Genomic DNA, 15542 nt, shown 5'->3' with positions numbered 1-15542 from the left:
ATTATTTTCATATTAGCACGACTTATTAGTGTCTCTAATGTATGGTATTCATTATCTTTTAAATTGTTATTCATTGCTTTACTTTACTGGCTCATTTTATAATTCATTTTTTCCTCTTTCAATAATGGGGACAATCTTATCATTTTCTAAAAAAAATTGATTTCAATTTAATAACTTAAATTTTTAGTGAAGTTTCAAAAATTTAGAAGCTTTCTTTTTTTTTTTGAAAAAAATCTCTAGTCTAGCGTCCTCTGTGAACTTTTGCATAAAATACCTCTCAACCAAATTCCACAATCGACATATATCCTGATTTATCACAAAAGTAGAGAAGAAAAGGCACAGATTTTCCACAGTTAAAAGAAGGAAAAGTCATTGCAGAATTTAAAGGAAAGAAAAAGACAAGAAAGATGAAGGAATTTAGCGTCATGGGGTAAAAACCTAAACCCAAAAAAAAAAAAAAAACGGGGGGGAAAGCAGAAGACGAAAAAGAAGATACAGTCACTGGCTGCCTGTACCCAAGTACAGTCATGGCAGAAGTAGAACTAGAACGACCTGCAAAATAACAACACAGAAACAAACGCGAAATTTCGGGTGTTACTAAATTTATGTTATTTGAGCCGTTCGATCTCCATCGCTAATTAACATACTCATTTATCCACTGGCTTCTCCGTATGATTAAACCGTACACAAAAGAACAAACATACTGAATATAATTCTCCCCCTCATGAACGATAAAGAATGCTATACATAATCCAAAAGAGTCCTACATCAAGAGAGTGTGAGAGAATTGAATTACCTTAGCTAAGCGCATAATAATCTTCTAGAGACAGGAAGGACTAGTTTAGGTCGTTATCTTCTTTAATTCTTGAACCTTGGCTTTGGAGAAGAGGGGTTCACACCTTCATGGCTTTATTTGAACCCACTCGTAACGTCCTTCCAACGGCACGTCCTTCACAATGTCGTAATTATATCTGCAGATAATTACCCATCGATTGGTTGCCCGGAAATTGGAAGATTGTAAAACAAAATAGGCGATACATGCTAATTTTCACATCAAAAGCAGTAGGACATAATATGCTTAGAAGGAGAATCTGTTGGGCCTTTATTAAGATTTACAATTTACTTACTTCTCTGCAAAGCTTTTGTGAATGTCATTCTCCGCTGCAGCGAAGAATTCTTCGAGCTCCAACTCCGTCGGCATCTTTTGCACTGTTGATATACGACGAGCGTTGGTCTCCGGTGGCTTCACGTCTTCTGAATTTGGTCCGCTGAGCTCGCTGGATAGGCTCATCTCTCTACAGAGCGATATAGGCCGACGCAGTGGTTCAGTGCTTTTGAATTACTTGGAATTTTGAACGGAAGAAATTATGACGGATCATTTATTTCATGCTTTTTGGAATTCAAATGATTCCGTTTTTGAAAATTTGAAAAAGAAGGAGGAGTTATAACCTTTCGTCACCGTAATTACACGTCGATGATTCAACTTGCGCGCTATCTACCTGTAAACATGTTCAACACAAAGTCTTAAATTCAGAGGAAAAATATATATATATATATATATATATAAGGACACAAACACGATGACGAGCAACATTCACAGAGATCGAACTTAACCAAGGCTCTCGGACAGACAATTGAAATTTGATTTGAGCAGCCGAGATTTGTAAGAATTGTTTGCGAAAATTTGTACAGAGAATGGCAAACACAATTATACCTCCAGATCTACGAATTCGATTCTTTCTTCATCAAGTCCGATGGATCCATTGCTCGAACAACATGATGAGGGGAGTTCACCGGAGGTAGGACTGGAGCATCGCTCCTCGGCTTTCGGTTGAATGACATCAGGGCGACTTCTTCCCGTAAGCTGAACGAGCGATGAAGATGCTGAGAATTTGTGTTCTTCGTTGTTGATCCTCCTTCTCTTGGGTTTTCTTTCGGCTGAAGTCGTGGCAGCAGCTATTCCCATGGCCAACGCTGCTCGAGCTCTTGTCGTGACTCCAACCTGAGCCATTTCCATTACTGCAACAACCTCTGCAATTCTCCTGCACTTGCTCACCATCTCTTCCTTCAAGATTCAGGTGCAGTGGGGTCTTCTGATTTTGTCACTGAGAGAGAGAGAGAGAGGGAGGGAGAGAGAAGGCGTATATTTGTGGGCGCGTGTAAGTGACACGAAGAAATTGCGATGATGACGAAACCTTTCAACGGTTGAGATAGTGTAATAGTGGTGGGTGATGGTGGTCCTGGGTCCGTTAACAGTGACGGGGGAATCTGAAAACGGGCCAATTGACGGCGCCGTTATTCAGATCGGGTAGTTGAGAGCTGCACCGACTCGTAAACCAATGATCGATCGCCACTCATGAAAACAGACGGTTTAGCGACTCGGACGCGAACGAGAGGAAATTTCAAACGGAAAATGATTTGCGAAGGGATTACACCGCAAGTAACGCGATCAAAAGAATCCTATTTTACGGACTGGAATTCCGTTTGGGAAATAACTGGTCTTACGGGAACCAATTCCGCAATGACTAATATACTCTAAATTGAAGCCCCAAATTGCCATTTCTATCCCTTGCTTTTTGATTGCCACGAAGCCCACGAGGGTTTGGCGTTTTATCATCATATTCACAACTTTACCAGAGACTTTTCCCATCCTTTCATCTCTCTCTCTCTCCCTCCCTCCCTCTCTCTCTCTCTCTCCCTATGTATATATACATATAGTATATACAGTACATCAACATCTTAAATTACTTATAATTTTGAAAAATAAAATTCTTGGTAAAAACAAAATTTATTTTGAGTCTCATATTTGTGTGTGTTTCCTCTTTGCATGGTGCTTTGGAATATACTGTTATTAGTTGAAAAACGTAAAAGGTTTGAACTTAGAAACCACCAAGTGGAATATCATTAAAGGAATGAATTATAGTTAGTAGTAGGGGTAGGCGAGGGAACATGGTCATTGAAAATGGGGTCATAACGACTTAACTGTTAGGTAAGTATAGGAAATAAATGTAGAAATTAACAGAGTTTAGACGAATATGAAATATTTATATATATAAGATTACACGTGGGGTTTGGGATTAATCCATACATGGAAAATCTATGGACCACTTCCATTAAAGTCATGGTTTGCTTCTCAGTCATTTTATGAGCCCCCCCCCCCTCACGTATTTTCCTTACACGTTTCATGCAAAGTATCCCCAACTGAAGTTGCTGCTAAATTTTTTCAAGAGACTGTAATTTTAGTACCTTTAACAGAGTGTGTGATTTGGATCATCCACATTAATTTTGAGGATAATTTATAGTTAAATTTATTTGTGTTTAATTAATGCATTTCCTAAAGCTTTTCACGTGAACCTTGTTTAATTGTATAGTGCACATCTCATTGTGCGTATTCTCATGTGTGGACAAGCACAGATTACCACGTTTGTGCATGCAAGTTCAAAGCGAGATTTGTTTGTTATGTTATTTAACGAGACAAGATATTGTGTTGTTATTTAATTCAATACCAAAAATATTCGAAGCTATTTGGTATAGAATAGGAGGAATTATCTACAAATGCGAGAATTCAAACCTATCAATATGAGGGAATTATATTATTAATTAGTTAGTATTCTGTAACTACTTTTATGAATAAGCCTAGCTACAATCCAACCCACATGCAATGTAGTATTATATTCCTTCCAACCTACTCTTTTCCAACTGATCTTGGTCTAAAATATAAGCAACTTAATATATTTATAAAAAAATTTCTGATTTTATCACTTGTATTTATTAACCTGGATTATTGTGTTCTTGAATCTATAAATTTATGACCTTCTTCTTACTCATCATAAATTAAAACTAAGGGTAAAAAGAAAAAATAATATATATTTTCATAAAAATAAATATTTTATTGATATGCAAATTATTATTAAAAGATGCTTATATTTTTTACTAGAATGATTTTATAAAATTTTTATAGGTGATTTGGGGTCTCAAGAATAAAATTTTTTGAAAAGAATAAAGCCTCATTAATGATAATTATTCTAATAATACAGGCTATTGGATAGGTTATATATATTTTCTTTTGAATTACACCCCTATTTTATTGAGTAATTAATGAAAGTGTTTTGAGTAATTAATGAAAGTGTTTTGAATAAGTCAAGTATATCATTTACTACACTCAAGAGTACAATTGAAAAATGTGAAAAAATTTAGAAAATCAAGACTTTAACCAACTTTTGTTTAGAAACATAAATTACTTAATAATGACTTATATTATGATTTAAAAGGAATATATTTATTACTCCCTACATCTCAAATTATAAGACATTTTTGAGAGTTTTTCCATCTCAAAATATAAGAAACTTTGAGTAGATTAATGTTTTATTAAATGCATCAATTTTAATATTATTCTTTCTTTCTCTATAATTAATTTTTGTTCTTTCTCTTTTCAATATATTAAATAATGGGTATTTTTAAAAATTTATATCTTTATTTTAGAAAGATAAGGTTATTAAGTATATTTAATAAGGTTTATTAGTGTATGAGATTTTACCTACAAGCGTTTTGTAATTTGAGATGGAGGGAGTAGTTACTTTTAACATGTTTCATCAAAATCAAGAAAAGTATTAAATTTTATTAACTCTGTCTAAAAATTTAATAAATTTATAATTTTATTCATATTAAATATAAATACTTTAAAAATAAAATACTCAACATTTAATAACTTTCATTTAATATGGGCAAAATGATAAAGGTCAACCTAAAAATCATTGAGATTGCCCTTTACACAAGACCAAAAAAAAAAAAATATCTTTCTCCACTTTATAAATAAAATTAGAGGATTATTTATATACATGCATAGATTCTTGAAGACCCAATAATGGACTAATGAATTTCTAATATTATCCAAACAAGTAGTATAATAATAATAATAATAATAAAGGAATCATCACTTTGATCAATTCCCAGGTCACAGGGGACAGATTATTAATTTACTTTATGTATAACAACTTTAGTGAATGTTATAGTACCTTTTGGTTCAAAAACTAAAGGTGACATAACGATATGTCGCAAAGCCTTTAAATCAAATCTGGGTAAAAGTTAGAAAGGAAATATTCTCATGAGGATATATCAGATCAATGGTGGTGAATTAAAAAAAAAATAAAAGGTACGTGCATGCCATGTAGCCAACCTTAGTTTAAATTTACAGATTGGACGACACAGAAAACTAGAGATCAGAATTTGCACAGAACGAGGCTTGTGTTTTGGGTAAGTAGCCACTGTAGTCATTATGGCCAAGTGATGCTTTTGGTACACTCTGCTACTTGAGCTCTGATGCGTCTATAATTACGAAAGAAAGGCGATTGAATGATTAAAGGCAACATTGTCCCAACCTTTTATCTATATACCACCCCCTTATTTTTAAGTCTTGAAAAAAAAAAAAATAGCACTCCTACAGTTTAAACTTCAAAATTATTCTAAGACATTTATATATATTATGTTTACAAATATAAAATATTTCAGTAGTTTTTAAAAGTAATCGATCAGATATTTAAAAAAAGACTCTCAAGAATATTTAAAATTAATGAGATTTCTGTACTCATTCAATTATTTGCCATTAATTTATCTTATTAAATAAAGGAAGACATGACAATATTAGATAGTTTTTAAAGATATTAACTGTTTTTTATTTAGGAAGTGAAAGTTATTAATTAAATATGCTTTGCTCAATTTGGTCCATTTGTTAGTCACATTATTTTAGAGGATCACTTAGCATTGTTTGAGGTTTTTTTTTTTCTTTTGGGGGGGATGGAATGGAAAACAAAAGGTTCATTTCAAAAGGTCCTAAGATGAAAACTTCAAACCAAAATCTTGAAATTTTTTGTTCTCTATTCAAATTAATATTTTAATATATATATTTTTTATTTAATATTATCAATTTTTTTAAAAGAAAGATTAATCTTTTCCAGTAAAAGAAATGTCATTTTTCCTGCAGGCTTTTTGTGTCCGGCGCTTTTGCATTATTCACTAGTTTTTCTTTCCAATTTCAGTTCCCCTTGCGTTGGCTAGACTACTAGACTACTAGAGTGTGTCCGGTTCTTAGGGATCCCCCCCCTTTTACAATTTTTTGAATTATTTTTACCAACGTATTTTTTATATTATGGAATAATACCAAGAATATTAAATGAAAGATGAATGTACGTTTCAAAATTGTTAATCTTCTTCCAAAGTTGGATACTATCGAATATATACCAAATATTTAGAATTTAAATTAAAATTTATTTATTCATTTGTGTATCAATACAAACACTTTTGGAAAAAAAATAGGCATAGTATTAAAAAAATAGGTAAGCTTTAAAGTGTTTATACTTTTATCTCAATTTAAGTTTCTGAATGATTCTCTTCTTTAACATATCAATATAATGAATCTCTTCTTCAACATATAAATATAATGAATAGTTCATCACTTAATTTTATAGTTAAAATAATCCAACTGTCAAAATAGTCAGGAAAGTATTTCCTCCATTTTTTATATATAAGATAAAAAATTATATTACACAATTTAAGAAAATTAATTAACTAAAATAATTATGTTTGAAAATAAAAAATTTTGACTAAAATGCCATGTGTTAATTAACATAAACATGCATTAATCATATATCTTGTTAATGTAAATTATGAGGGATAATTTAAAAAATTGATAATAAATGCTTATTGAGATATGAAAATTTGCTTATAAAAAAATAAAAAGTAATAATTTTTCTAACAAATAAAACCAGAGGGATTACATACCAAAAACTTATAAGCTAGATAGTGAGTAAGTTTATCAATAATGATCATAGTTTTTTTAAGAAAAAATATTATTTTTAATTCTATTTATAAGTCACTTCTATTATGTCTCATCATAGTTAAAAAAAAATCTTAAATTTTATTAACTTTGTCTTGAAATTTAATAAATTTTCACCTCTAACCTCTAATAAAAAATAAAATAATATTTTTAGTAATTTTTTCAAATATTTAATAAGGTATAAAATACCATGTGTTAATTAACATAAATAAGCATTAATTATATCTTGTTAGCGTAAATTATAAGAGATAATTTAAAAAATATATAATGAATGCTTATTGAGATATGCAATTTTGCTTTAAAAAAATAAAAAATGATAATTTTTCTTACAAATAAAATTGGAGGGATTACATACCATAAACTTTTAAGCTAGCTAGTGAGTAAGTTTTTAAATAATAATTAGAGTTTTTTTGAAAAAAGATATATTCATTCTGATTCTATTTATAAGTCATTTCTATCATGTTTTATCATAGTTAAGAAAAACCTTAAATTTTATTAACTTTATCTTAAAATTTAATAAATTTTCATCTCCACCCTCTAATAAAATATAAAATAATATTTTTAATAATTTTTATAATATTTAATAAGGTAATAAAGGTGCAAATAAATATAAATTTTTTTATAAATATAATCAAAATTAATTTATCTTTTTTATCCAATAAATAGAATTGGAAGATAATTACTTTCTGAGTCTAAATAAATAAAATTAGTCATAATAGCGGACATAGCTAATGTTAATCTGGGAAAGCCTAAGTGATCTGTATACGTATGAAAGCAAAAGAAAGATAAAGAAACAAGATGACACGAGGTCCAAGATGGAAGGCACTCATGCAGCGGTTTGGCGGGCAAAGTGACGTGTATGAACAGTGAGATTCTTTAGCAGCTTAATATATTGAAATTGAATGATATATCCATTTTAATTTTTAAACACTGTGTCTTGTTTGAGAGGTTGCCAAAGAGAGTGAATGCAACATCACTGATCCATCCAAGCCAGCGTAGCAGCAACGGCAAATAGGAGTATTCTGACTTCTGACACAGTATCTCTTCATTAATCACAAACAGTCAATCAATCCATCTAGTTTTAATTAAGATTGGGTTTAGTTTTGTGGGAGGAATAATCCAAGACATGGCTTTGGTGAAAGTATAGAGTCCTCTGCTGCTTTATTTTTATTAAAATCATCACGTTAATAGTTTTCAACGTAACATATATATCCATATACTGCTATATATAGGTACGCCTTCTAATTTGCTCAGGGTTTGGGATGAATTATAGTAATATTTGTCCTATGAATAATACATTGATTTGTAATAAATTTTGTATTACATTTGCATAAAAGATCGGAATAAAAGAGGATAGCATAGACGTTTACTATTACGGATGAAAATGTGAAAGACTTAATAAGAGTACAAATAAAATATTATTAACTACCCAGGATATTCATGAGACTGTAGTAATAATTATGGTCTATATTAATTTAGGTGAGTAATTGGGTATTGATGATATTTATAGGTTTCTTAAAATATTGGGCGATGAAATAAAAAAGTAATGATGATATGATTAATCCAAATGTTTTGATATTTTTGATTATATTGTTTTGCATTTAGGCCTTGTTTAGAATGAAAACGGATTATCCTTATTTTTTTTTCTAATTTCATTAGATGGGAAATGTCTTTTTCTAATTTCAGTAGAAAAGAAAAATTAAAAGGGAAAACTTTATAATTAAATGGAAAATGTCTTTTTCTTTTATTTTTTTTTATATTTATTAGATCTAGAGTTAGGAGAGAGACTCAATAGGATCTACTTTACACCTTAATTTCATCATTTAGATTCATTGAAAGAAACGCGAAGTTTCACGGCTTATACATGGATGATAGTAAAAGGGAAAGGGAAAGAATATGATTAATATGAATGAACATGATTAGGGGAATATTTCGTAGAAATCAATGAGGAAAGGATGGCTCTTGGATTTTGGTGAAACCTGCTGCAACTTTAGTTAGCATCAGATGGAGAGTTGATTAATTGGATCCAACAATGGGAAAAGAAAACAAAAGGGGGAAAAGGAAGCATGGTCGCAATCAAATGGGTCAAGCCCTGCCAACTTAGAATTGAAGACTTGCTTGAATTATTGTGAATATGAGAAACGGAGAAAGCTAGCGAGGGAAAGATGTAGATAGGAAAGTGAATTGTAAATATATGCAAAAGCAAGTGCAGAATCTCGAGCTGGCTAGTCTCTGCTGTATAAGTCAGACGATCGATGACCTATCGCCTCCGTCGTTTTGGACTTTTTCCAAAATTAAAGCATCTTTTGAATAGCCCATATATATGCATCCTGAATTTTTGAGCTCACATCTCACTCACTGCCCACCATTGTGCTAAGGTGCTGATACAACATGCTTACTTTACTTATTCATGCCATACATAATATATATGAATGTATGATGCTGCGTTACACATTGCAATACAATTTAAATACGGGGAATGACATTAAAGACATTATTAAAAAAGTGGGTACAATCTTTACAAAATTTCAAGTCATTTTTTGTTCACTATGCATTGCAAAGGAAAATAATATCTAGTTTTTTATTTTTATATTTTTGTTATATTTTCTATCTTTTGAATTTGAATTTCAATTTTTTTTTACCTAAATTATGTTCATATCAGTACTCTTTAATTAAGAAAAAATCGATCAAGTCACTACTACAGAAATAGCCTTTGGTGGTGTTTAAAATTTTAATTTCATGGCGTTTATAAAATGCTATAAGATTCATTGATATAATAAATATCAAATGGCATTTCAGTAATTATTAAAACATCACAAAACTTATGACAGAGTGAGGGCATTTACTTCTACAAACGCCACCTCTCTTAGCTTAATGTTTAAAAAACCTCAAGAGCAATGGCGTCTATTACACATTGAAATGCTGCCTGTGTTATTCACAGAGGTGACATTTTCAATAAAAATAAATGCCACCTTGTGAAACAATTTTTAAAAAATTAAAAATCATATAGAGGTGGCATTTATTTAATATGTAACTATCACCTCTGTTATTTCATTTTTTTTAAATTTAAATAACATAGGTGGCATTTCTAGAACATAAAAACACTACCTATGTTATTTGAGAGAAGTGAGGCTTGTTCATAGAAGAAACGACACCTCTATGGATTTCAAATAGATGGCGTCTCTTTGAAAGCATTTCTTCCTCAAAGAAACGCCACCTAATGTATTTTTTCAAATAATTTTTTTAAATATTATACACGAAAGTTTTTTACCAGAATAACAGATCCAACAATATACAACCAGTCCAGCAATTTGCAAACAATTCAGTTATACAATAAAAAATTACAAAACATATTTGCTATACAACAAAGTAGTTTACAACTATATTAATAAAGCACCCTAACTAACTAGCTAGGCCAAGACATATTTTAAAAGCCTCAAATCTTACGAAAGCATTCAACAAATACCAAAGTTCTAGTATCTTAAATTTAAAACAAATGATGACCACTCCTCAATTAGATCATAAATTTGCTTATCACTATATTCCAAGCATTTTGTGTCCTCAAAGTACTAAAAAATATATTAGCGAAAGAAGTCATATACATACATATATATATATATATATATATACATACATATATATATATATGTATATACATATATATATATATATATAATTAAAAATTGTTATAGCCCGAATAAAATTAAATAAAATTACATAACTTTTCATACTTCAAATGGGATAAAAGTTTGATCATGGGTGATCACATCCTTCATGTATTTCATAATGTAGTACTCACAATCATTATTATTTGATTGGAAAGGGCACTAAAAATTACCAAAAAGTAATATAAAGTTATGAAGCAAATAAATTTATTTTTCATAATTCAATAAAATCTTTCATCTATAAATTAAATATACCATAATCTTTGTCCATTGGTAACTTTTTGAGAAATCTTTATTTCTAAAAAAGGGGAGCTCTTTGTGATCACGAAAGCTGTTTAATACTCTGCCAAAACAAAAAAAAATTAATTAATGATAATTGATGCAAATATATACATACATACATACATACATATGAATATGTAAAATGACTCTTATAAATATAAACACTTACTTATTAAATAACCTTAACATATTAGGATGATCTGTCAGCAAGCCTTCAAATAGAGGATCAAGATAATAAATTAAAGGCAAAGGAATAGCCATAGGATTGAGGACAATCAAAATCCAATATTTTTTAAAAAATTTAAACTTTGATTATACTTAATAAAATTGAGGTGTTTAACACAACAATTAATTAAAAAAGTAATTAATAAAATACTTACCCCATATTGTAAGGTATTAAGAATAACATATTTTTTTCAACTTCAGCCTTTTTTGTGAATATTTCTTTTAGAAAATCTACTTGTTCAGATGCACTTAACGTCGACTCATGACTAATATCATGAGGACTAATAAATGAAAATCTATTCTCTTTCTCTGTATCTTTCAAAAAAGAAATGTACAAATACCTTAATAAATAAAATATATATTAAAATCAATTACAATAAGAAATAAAATAATCAATATGAAAAGATGTTATGAAAATGGTACCTTATCCAAGTGTTAATAGCAGAAGCACTTGCCCATTCTTGATCAAGTATTTTCACAATAGTATTTATATCAAGATATTCCCAACTGTCTTTACAATAGATTTCTCTTTCAAAATTTATTTCAAGTGTTTGACCATTAGCAATAATTTTTGGTAAAAGAGATCGAAGAGCTTCACAAAAATTATTAGCTCTTCGCATTTTTTAAGCTCCATGAGATACATTTTTTTTGTTTATGCATGGTATTAGATTTCTTAGAAATATTACCATGCGCTTCAATGATTTTTTTTATTTTTTAATTTTGACTGAGTCTGTAAAAATAAAAAAAATTAAGTCATAATTACAATTGCATGTAGAATATTTTAAGGAAGTGTGAAATATAATTACCTTATCAAATGACTCAATGAGATATAAGGGCTATGCAACAAAAGTGCCCTCAATATCTTTGACCAATACAATATCCTTGTTCAGAGGTATTGGTAACTTAGCATCATCATTAGTGCAAATGTCTACAGCAACTCACAAAGTACTAGGGTGCAATGGAATATTATGTAAAGTATTATCAACAAAATTGTAAACAGTACCGACGGTAATTTCATTTTTAAATAAAATTTTTGTGTACAATTTGCATTTTGATTCCCCCTAGAAAAAAATAAAATATTTAGCAATTTATATTGTCAAAATGATAGTAACTTTAAAAGTTGTATAGAAAAAGTATTATCAGAGGGAGAGTGGGATGGTTTGACACAGAAGTGTAGCTATCTCTCAAACTAAGGCTTTCAACTGTTGGAACTCTCACAAAACCCTGCTGAACTATAGCATTCATTTGCTCAAATAATTTTTTATTTTATTCTTGTAACTAATGGTATTGTTCTTCATAATGTTGCTCGCGCATATTTTGTTCCAACAATTATTGTCGAGATACATTCATTTTCTCTTTCAACTCAATAATGACACTCTCGTTCGAGCGTCTCCGACCACTAAAATAAGTGGTTTAGGTAACACCAAAACCAACCCCTTTGACATGACCAGGGACTTTTGGAATATTTAAAGCTTTACTGAGGATGTCCTCATGACTAAATTGTTGTACTGTGTAACATCCCAATTTAAATTTTAATAGTTAATTTGGATTAATAGAAATTTTGAAAAATATTTAGAGGTGAGCAAATTAGTAGGAGATGATTATTAAATCTAAATATAATTCTAAATTAAAATTAAAAAAATAAATTAAAAATTAATTAATTAATTAAAAAAATATTAAATTATTATTATTAAAAAGAAAGAAAGAAAAGGTATGAAAAAAAAAGAAGAAGAAAGAAGAAGAAGAGATGCTTTCGGCTGCCATGATTACATATATATAAAAAAAATAAAAAATAAAAAAAAAGGGGAGGATGGACGCTTTCGGTGTAATGTGTGTACATATATAATAAAAAAAAAGAAGAAGAGAGAGGAAAGAGGAAATAATAAAAAAAATATGTGGAACTTGCAGTATTTTTTTTTTATAAAACCACCCTCTTTCCTTCATTTCTTCATTTCTTCCCTGTACGCAAGTTGAGGCAAAGAGCGAGCGTCGCTGACAGAGAGGCAGACTGATTTAGAAGGTGAAGCTCTATAATAGGATACTTCATATGAGATTTTAAGTATTCTAAGACTAGTTAAGTATTCTAAATATTTTTCTTAGTCATCTTTTCTCTTTGGTTTCTGATTTTGTGGTGGTAGAAAATTTAGGATTTGGAAGAGGGATGAATTTATGTTGAATAAATATGGTTTTGAGATTGTTAGTAGTGTAATAAATATTCTAGAGTATTTATTTATTGATAGAATTAGAATTTGAGGCATTTGAGTTTATCCCTAAATTCCTATAGGTAGATTTTTGGTTAAATCTGAAAATATAAATTGATTTGTTGATATTTAGATGATTATTTGAGATGAGAAATAAATTATTATGACTATAGAATAATGATTCTAGGCTTGAAATCAAGTTTGCAATTTTTGAGTATTTTTATGTGCGAATTTTTGAAATAAAAGGAGAAATTTTAATATTAGAAAATTTTTTGAATGAAATTATTGTGAAGGAGACTATTGAACCAAGTAGATAGGTTCAAATACATAAAATTAAATTTTAGAATTCAAGAGACTAAGACTAAATTCTTAAAAAATAAATATATAAAAATAAAATAAATATAAAATAAAATAAAATACATACTTAGGTGTTAGAGTATGAGTAAAAATTGTGTTAATAATATTATTGACACATTGGGATATGATTAATTATAGATTAATTTTCTTTTGACACCATTCAAACTTCGAAAAGTTTTGGAAGTGTTGTAACTTGAGGGGTAACCTTTCACCTCTCAAAGGTTGAGGTAATCGGGGGAAATCTATTTTATGCATTTATATGTTAATTAATTAATTATGTTAGTAAAATAAAAGAATATATATATATATATATATATCTAAATTTGAAATAATTGTTTATAATGCATGAGACTTTGCTGAAACTCTATGACTTGTGAGTAATGAGATTGATGGTTGATGATTATGTGTACACTCTTGGTTATAAGTTGTGAATTATGCACAGTGATGAAAGTTGATGAGCATGTGGGATAATTTTGAAATATAAATATATGAGTTTTTGAAATGCATTTTCTCATGAGCATGATCATATGGCGGGAGTTTGCCTTAGTGAAGGAGTTAGCGGTTATGCAAAATCCATATGGTACTTGGCTATTAACCAATAATCCTAGGGGTTATAGCCGCTACTTACCTTGTAAGATACTGTAGCATTGTTCTTATTAAGGGACTTGACCCTACTGGCCTACCTGGAGTTTTGGGTAGAGCTAGTTTTGGGTATGACACCCCATAGTGTGTGATTTGGAGGAAACCGTGTTCATAAGTAAGTAAGGTAACTCTGGCCTGATAGCCCCTCATGATATGATTAAGGCCTTAGGGTAGTCTCACCACATGGACGATCCCTTTCGGTTGTTGGCCCACGGATTTCATGTCAGAGGAAATAAGGGGGGATATAAGGAAGAGATCGATCATGCATATTATTATTATCATGCCATTTGAGTGATTGATGGCTATGTTGAGAATATAATTGTAATTATAGAAATAAGAACATGTAGTAATTATGCGAATATTATATATGTGGTTATTTGCGCAAATTTTATACTTGACTTTATTTTTGAAATTATTCACATGAGTTAAATGTTAATGTGATTAACATGTTATTAATGTGATTGTTTGAATGGTCACTTTAATTAATTTATTGGCCACTTGCAATTATGATTAATTATCATGCATTTGTATAACTTAGATGTATCTTGGTTACTGAGTGATTGTACTCATCCCTTTCTTTTAACATATTACAGAAGCTAGCTCATTTGAGAAGAACAGAGGAAAGGAGCATTAGGCCAAGTGATAATAATCACTTCTGTAGGCCTCTCTCCTTTTATGTTGATATGTGTATTTAGTTTATGATATTGTCAATTAGGATAATATATTCTTAATCCACTTACACTATGGGTTTTGTGTTGGATAGAAAGACATTTTGGGCCCTTGAGATTGTGTTTTGATGTTTGTATTATAATAATGGGTCAAAATATTTGTGCAAGTAAAAATAGTTATTATCATGCTTCCGCATATGTTTAATTAAATGATATGAATTTTTAAAATATTTTAAAGACTTGAGATCCCTTTGTATTAAATAGTTTGTAAAAAAAAATACATGTTAAGAATTCATTTAGGTTAATCTCGTAATGAATAATCCATTTGGGTTAGTTCTTAATTAACCATGATTAGTGTGATGATTAAGTCCTAATTTAGGACGCTCATTACATACTGCTGTTGGCATTTCTTGTGATAAAGTTTGTTGTCATATAAGGATCATAACAAATTATATATAAAATGAAATCATGTAAATAAAATTTTAAACATAAACTAAATACTAATACGTGCACAAATCTACCAAACTTGCCTAACACCTTCATCTTCAATTTCACCTTTTAAATTTAATTGTCCTTCCACCCATACTTCATGCCGCATAAGTCGTTCACAATCTAAATTGTCTTTTTTAATCTACATATTAAAACAATTAATTGAATTTATAAGTCACTC

General features: G+C 29.7%; 1 protein-coding gene across 1 annotated transcript; it reads right to left on the bottom strand.

Annotated features, from left to right (window-relative positions):
* Nucleotides 1-353: 353 nt before the first annotated feature.
* LOC129311723 (cyclin-dependent kinase inhibitor 7-like) lies at nt 354-2175 on the bottom strand. The gene is made up of 5 exons (XM_054954147.1): nt 1715-2175; nt 1450-1499; nt 1128-1295; nt 797-971; nt 354-552 (listed from the first exon to the last, which is right to left on the bottom strand). The coding sequence occupies exons 1-4, from the start codon at nt 2057-2059 to the stop codon at nt 902-904; spliced, it is 633 nt and encodes a 210-aa protein (XP_054810122.1). The 5' UTR covers nt 2060-2175; the 3' UTR covers nt 354-552; nt 797-901.
* Between the last annotated feature and the right edge of the window lie 13367 nt (nt 2176-15542).

This window comes from Prosopis cineraria, unplaced genomic scaffold (genome assembly GCF_029017545.1).
Source record: "Prosopis cineraria cultivar Desert tree isolate PC_DT_omini unplaced genomic scaffold, ASM2901754v1 PC5, whole genome shotgun sequence".
NCBI lineage: Eukaryota > Viridiplantae > Streptophyta > Magnoliopsida > Fabales > Fabaceae > Prosopis > Prosopis cineraria.
The sequence above is the reverse complement of the archived record's forward strand: the minus strand, read 5'-3'. Positions and strand labels throughout refer to the sequence as shown.